This window comes from Arachis ipaensis, chromosome B03 (genome assembly GCF_000816755.2).
Source record: "Arachis ipaensis cultivar K30076 chromosome B03, Araip1.1, whole genome shotgun sequence".
Taxonomy (NCBI): domain Eukaryota; kingdom Viridiplantae; phylum Streptophyta; class Magnoliopsida; order Fabales; family Fabaceae; genus Arachis; species Arachis ipaensis.
The window spans coordinates 17,195,797-17,201,491 of record NC_029787.2 but is presented as its reverse complement, the minus strand read 5'-3'; the positions used below and the strand labels follow the sequence as shown (position 1 = coordinate 17,201,491).

The 5,695-nt window shown below is 37.3% G+C and overlaps 2 protein-coding genes across 2 annotated transcripts; one reads left to right on the top strand and one right to left on the bottom strand.

Annotated features, from left to right (window-relative positions):
* LOC110269397 (protein MAIN-LIKE 1-like) lies at positions 235-1,197 on the top strand. The gene is made up of 3 exons (XM_021117194.1): positions 235-563; positions 663-750; positions 838-1,197. Exons 1-3 carry the CDS (start codon positions 235-237, stop codon positions 1,195-1,197), a joined length of 777 nt encoding a protein of 258 aa, XP_020972853.1.
* LOC107632706 lies at positions 1,223-2,215 on the bottom strand. The gene has a single exon (XM_016336372.1). It carries the CDS (start codon positions 2,213-2,215, stop codon positions 1,223-1,225), a length of 993 nt encoding a protein of 330 aa, XP_016191858.1.

Sequence of the window (5,695 nt, the reverse complement as noted above, 5' to 3'; positions counted from 1 at the left end):
ATATTCCACCTCCCATGGGGCGAGTGTACTGTTACTCTGGAAGATGTTGCCATGCAGTTGAGGTTACCAATTGATGGTGAGCCGATGAGTGGCGCTCTGAGAAGCTGGAGTAAGTTCCATCAGAGGGATATTTGACAATGGTGTGAGGAGTTCCTAGGGGAAGTTCCTGATGGTCATGTCGGGACCATGAAGTTTAACATAAAATTGAAGTGGCTCAGGAGTAGACTCCAACAGATGCCTCTTGACTCTCCCGAGGACGTCGTCGTACGGTATGCACGTTGTTACATTATGTATTTATTAGGTGGCGTTTTACTTCCTGACAAGGCGAATAACACAGTTCACGTGCGTTATCTTCCTCTTTTGGCCAACTATGACACCATTAGTACCTATAGTTGGGGCAGCGCCGTGCTCTGTTGGTTATATAGAGCCATGTGCCTAGCTACTGATTATAACGTCGAGAGAATGGCTGGCTGTCATACGTTGCTGATGTCATGGATATACTTCAAGCTTCCCTTCTGGGCACCAAAAGTTACGAGCCCATATATGTTTCCTTTAGCTACAAGGTAATACATTATATTATATAACATGTGTAGTTTTGAGTTTGTGCTATTTCATCTGCGTTGAAATTCCAATAAGGTTAATACTAACATGTTTCTTTATAGGTGGGCGGGTAAGAGAGGAAAGAATGACTACGCTAAGCAACGCTTGCTTAGGCACCACCTGAGGTTAGACGGTCTGAAGGTGGATGAGGTACTTATTCTCGTCGTTTGTTAGAGCATGATTTTGTTTTTTCCAAGTATATTGTTTAACAATTTTCGTGATGTTCGGTATTTGTAGTTTACGTGGATGCCGTACAGCGATGCACGTATTCTGTCAAGAGTGCTTGCAAAATTTCTTAGAGCCCCACATGGTGACTTCTTCACCGCGGTCGTGTCGTTGATATTGTTCAAGTGGATCGAGATTGTTAACATTGACAGCGTCATGCGGCAATTTGGCGGCAAACAAGGTCCATCGAACCCTCCGCTAAACATCAACACCTTTCATCGCCAATCGGCGCGCATATTGCCTTTTGCTTCGCTAGCCAAACTTTCTTGTAAGACACCTTGTATCCGTACGTTGACTCCACAGAACCCTGCAACACCTTTATGCAAATGGTCGCGTCTGCTTGAACCATGGGAAATATGTGCTGGCATATGACATTTGAATCAAGTTGAGCATGATCTTACAACGTCGCAAATGCCAAACAACTGTGAGGCCCTTGGTATTTTTGGATTTTCCAAAATCTGGAAGCCCTCATCTTCGCAACCCTTACCATCCAGCGACACTGCTCACCAAAAAGTTTGCATCGACATACATACCGAGTATGATCTGACTCTACCATTTTGAATTCTACACTTCTACGAATATTGTAGTTCTTAACCGCAAGCATTGCTGTTTCTTTATTCAGGAATTTCAGTCCGATCTCCAGCTCCATTTCACTGGTCAAAGCATAGTTGCTCGATATGTCTTCCGCGGTTGTCGAGTTCATTGGACCAAGACTCAGTTGAAGATAGTGGTCGGGAGTGCTGCTGGAAAAACTGCCTACCCCCATCACATTTATCGGTTCGACTAGAGTTAGGATAAACGTTTCTTTTTGAACCGGTTGGGTTTCCGGAATAACTTCTGCTTCGTCTACACTATCATCCTCAATCTCGTCTTCGTCAGACGAGTCAGCCAACCCGTCTGCAATACCTTCCGGAGATGCAGCATGAGTTGTGAGCGAGGGACGTCCGTGCGGATTTTCTGCATTCCGGCTGGGCACAACGAAGGCGTTAAACGACGGACTGTGAGCTCTGCTAATCTCCGGAAATGGAACGGCTTCACCAGCACCGAAATTCCGCAGTTCCTCCACGTTATTCAAACTAGATGAGCTACCCCCCACATCTTGAAGCTTCACACAAAGTTCCATCGAATAGATACTTTCAATGCTACGATGATACGAAAACATCATCGAAACGTGCTGGTCAGATTTAATATGCATTTTCTGATATGCAAACGAACTAGCTACAGTAACTGGCATCCTGTAAAACAAGGTACTGATCTCCTTTTTCCCAACCAACCGAGTGTTCATCAGAATAAGATTTTTTAGTTGTTGCAAAGATGATTGTGGGAGAATCATTATCCAAAGTGGGTCATCACACATAAATTCCTTAGGTAGTATGAGAAATTTCTCCATTCGGGTATACGACCACGTAAATGTGTTCAGAGGCCATTTTCACACAAAAAATTTATGATACCAAGCTATATGGAAATGAAACTCATGGAGAGGAAGAGAGAGTAGAAGAAGTGAGAATTGGAATTGTGGCATTACTTCTGCAGGAGAAGGGTTTATATAGCCCAGCTTTCGTTGCAATTCGTGCGGGGTACACACTAAGTTGTCTTATTTCGTGTGCAGTATACTTGAAATAGGGTGTCCATTTTGTGAGAGCCCAACCTGACATGCTCTCCATTTCACGTCTGGCGTGCCACCATTTTGCGTCTGCCGTCCCTGGGTTTGCTTGTCCATTTCGCGGCTGCCATACATGATATGGGACCTCCATTTCGTGACCGGTGAGGCAGAAATGGTGTCTCCATTTCGCGGGCACCAACATGAAATGGTGTTAAATTCCATTTCATGGTCGCCATGCATGAAATGGAGCTGTGTATTTTGAGAACAGTTTTAAACCATGCGCATTTAGGGAATAAATCATTCTTCCATGCGTATTTAGATAAAAAAAAAAAGCCAAAGTTATTATATATAATGATTTTTGTATCAACCGCAATTGGTCTTAAGAAACTTTGGAAGATAAATGTGTCATCAATGAAAAGTCCTGTCAACTGTAATTTGTCGGCAGTCGATACATTCAAATTCTTTCCAAGATAAGACGTGAAGAAAGGTTAACCATTGATTGACCTCTGAAAATATGCTAACTAATCGCATGAATTCATGATTAGAATGTCAATGGATATTTATGGGGTGAAATTTTTTTTGTTTTTTGTCTTTGTTTAAAAAATTGTCTTCTATTTTTTTTTCATTTCTGTTATAGATTTCTATTTTTTCTTTTTTGTCGGGAAAACAAATACTTACAGATATTTGTTGATATTAAATTTTAAAAAATAAGAAAATTTTAACCATGATAAAATTTTATACCATTTAACTAAAATTGTATCAAATCAAACTAAATTTAAACATATTTAACATTATTAAACTCAATTCAAATTATTCAATTAAATTTCTAACAAACAAACTGAAATAAAATGAAGTAAAAATTTTTTTAATATAACAACATAACAAATCTTGGTCGACAATTATAATTCAGTGATAGTACTCTTTTTTTGTAATGATACATGTTTAAATAATTAGTTAGTGCAAATTTAAATATTATTAATATCATTAATTTATTTTTAAATAAAACTAAAAAAGAGAATTAAACATTTTTTTTTACTAAAAATATGAGATTCGAACCCGCAACCTCTTAATTGAGTATGGAGAGACTATGTCATTTGAGATATTACTCATTAACCTGAAAAATTTGAAAAGATAAGAGATTCGAACCCGCAACCTCATATATATAAAGAATATTTAAGTAATTTCATTCTAGTGAAACTTTAACAAGTCTCTATCAGATATGTAGGGGTGTGCATGGCCCGGCCCGGCCCGAAGACCCGGCCCGGTCCCGAGCACTTTAGGGGCTAATTTGATGTGATTTCATCGGGTCTAGGGCCGGGTATGGGTCTCAAAAGTAGACCCGGTCATTATTTCGGGTCGGGTCCGGGCCATAGCTCGGGTCACCCGAAATTGGCCCGGTGGCCCGGTCATCATACACAATTAATATTTTGTGTTATTAGTGATGGATGATGGCTATTATTATGTGAAATTTAAGTATTGTAAACCTTAATATTTTGTGTTATTAGTCATTATAACCGGGTCTGAGTCACATCAAACCCGGTTTCACCCGGCCCATGCACACCCCTACAGATATGTACCTCAGTCTCTAATCTCATCCCCGTTTATCCGTGGAAAGGGGTTTTGGTTCCCATAAAAGTTGTGTATTTCCATTTTCTTCTCTGCCGTTACGGGTTCGAATTTTTTTTGCCATCCTTATTCATGGCTATAATTGATTTAATGTTAAAAAACTTTAACTTTGATCCGTTACCTAGTTTTTATTTTGTTCAATTATTAGAGGGCATCTAAAACTAAATACAATCATATTAATATCAAAATCAATCACCAAAATTAATTATTATATTTTTATACGTATATAAATTTTGAAATAATCTAAATAAAAAATCTAATCTTGTGGTATAATTAAATTATAATTAAACACATTTTAAAATTATATTACAAACTCTATTTATAATCAAATATTTTTAAGATAATAATCAAACTTAAAAATTTAAATCTAAATTTAAACTATGCTATAATCAAGTAGAAAATCCATATAAAAAAAGACATTTCATACATAATTTCCACATAAAGAATAAAATCAGAATCAACATACAACTAGGGGTGCATAAACCCGGCCCGGCCCGGTCCTGAACACTTTAGGGACTAATTTGGTGTGATTTCATCGGGTTTAGGGCCGGGTAAGGGTCTCAAAAATAGACCCGGTCATTATTTCGGGTCGGGTCCGGGCCATAGCTCGGGTCACCCGAAGTCGGCCCGGTGGCCCGGTCATCATACATAATTAATATTTTGTGTTATTAGTGATGGATCATGACTATTCTTATGTGGAATTTAAGTATTGTAAACCTTAATATTTTGTGTTATTAGTCGTTATAAGACTATAAGTTAATGTTTTATGTTTAGAATGCATAAGACTTTAGACTAATGCATAATATTGTGTTATTTGTATTGATTTAAATATTTGGTATTATTAGACAATATTAGTATTGATTGTGGTTTTGCTTTAGTATTGATTGTGGTTATGCTTTAATTTTAAAGAAGGGTTGGTTCTTGTTATATTTTTCTAAGTGAATTTTACCATGTTAAATAATGGTTGGAGTCTTGGAAATTTGGATATTTATACATGTTAGCTTACAAGAAGGTATCAACGTAATGTAATGTTAACGGCCCGGTTTTTACCCGGTATAATTGTGGCCCGAAAGTGTATTGGTTTCATCGGGTTCGAGTCTAATAAATAAACTCGATGTATATTTCGGGTCGGGTCTGGATCACATCAAACCCGGTTTCACCCGGCCCATGTGCACCCCTACATACAACCCTATTTTTTCATCCAAAGGGTAGTTCTGGTTCAAATGGAATCTAATTTTATTTATTTATTTTTCGATAGTTTGTATAGCACGTGAATCCAATATTCGATGAGTTGGGATTTGAGTTTTCGGTGAAGCAACTAAATGTAATATGGTAGATTGGAAAAAAAGATTACACTTTCAATGAAAAATATTCAATTGTAAATTTATATTACTGCGTTTAAATTTACCGCCAAAGCTATTGCAACTAAAAAATAAAATAAAACAAAAGAGAATGAGTAAAAAATTGTATGTGAAGGTAACAAATGATCAAGACAAGTGAATTAAAATGCAGATCTTCGAATTTGTTGTACAAGAGAAAAACAGAAAATTATACAAAAGAGACAATAATGTGATGATGATGGAAGAAAAAGAGAGTAAAAAAAAAAAAAAAGAGATTTTATGAAAAAAGAAAAAAAAGGGA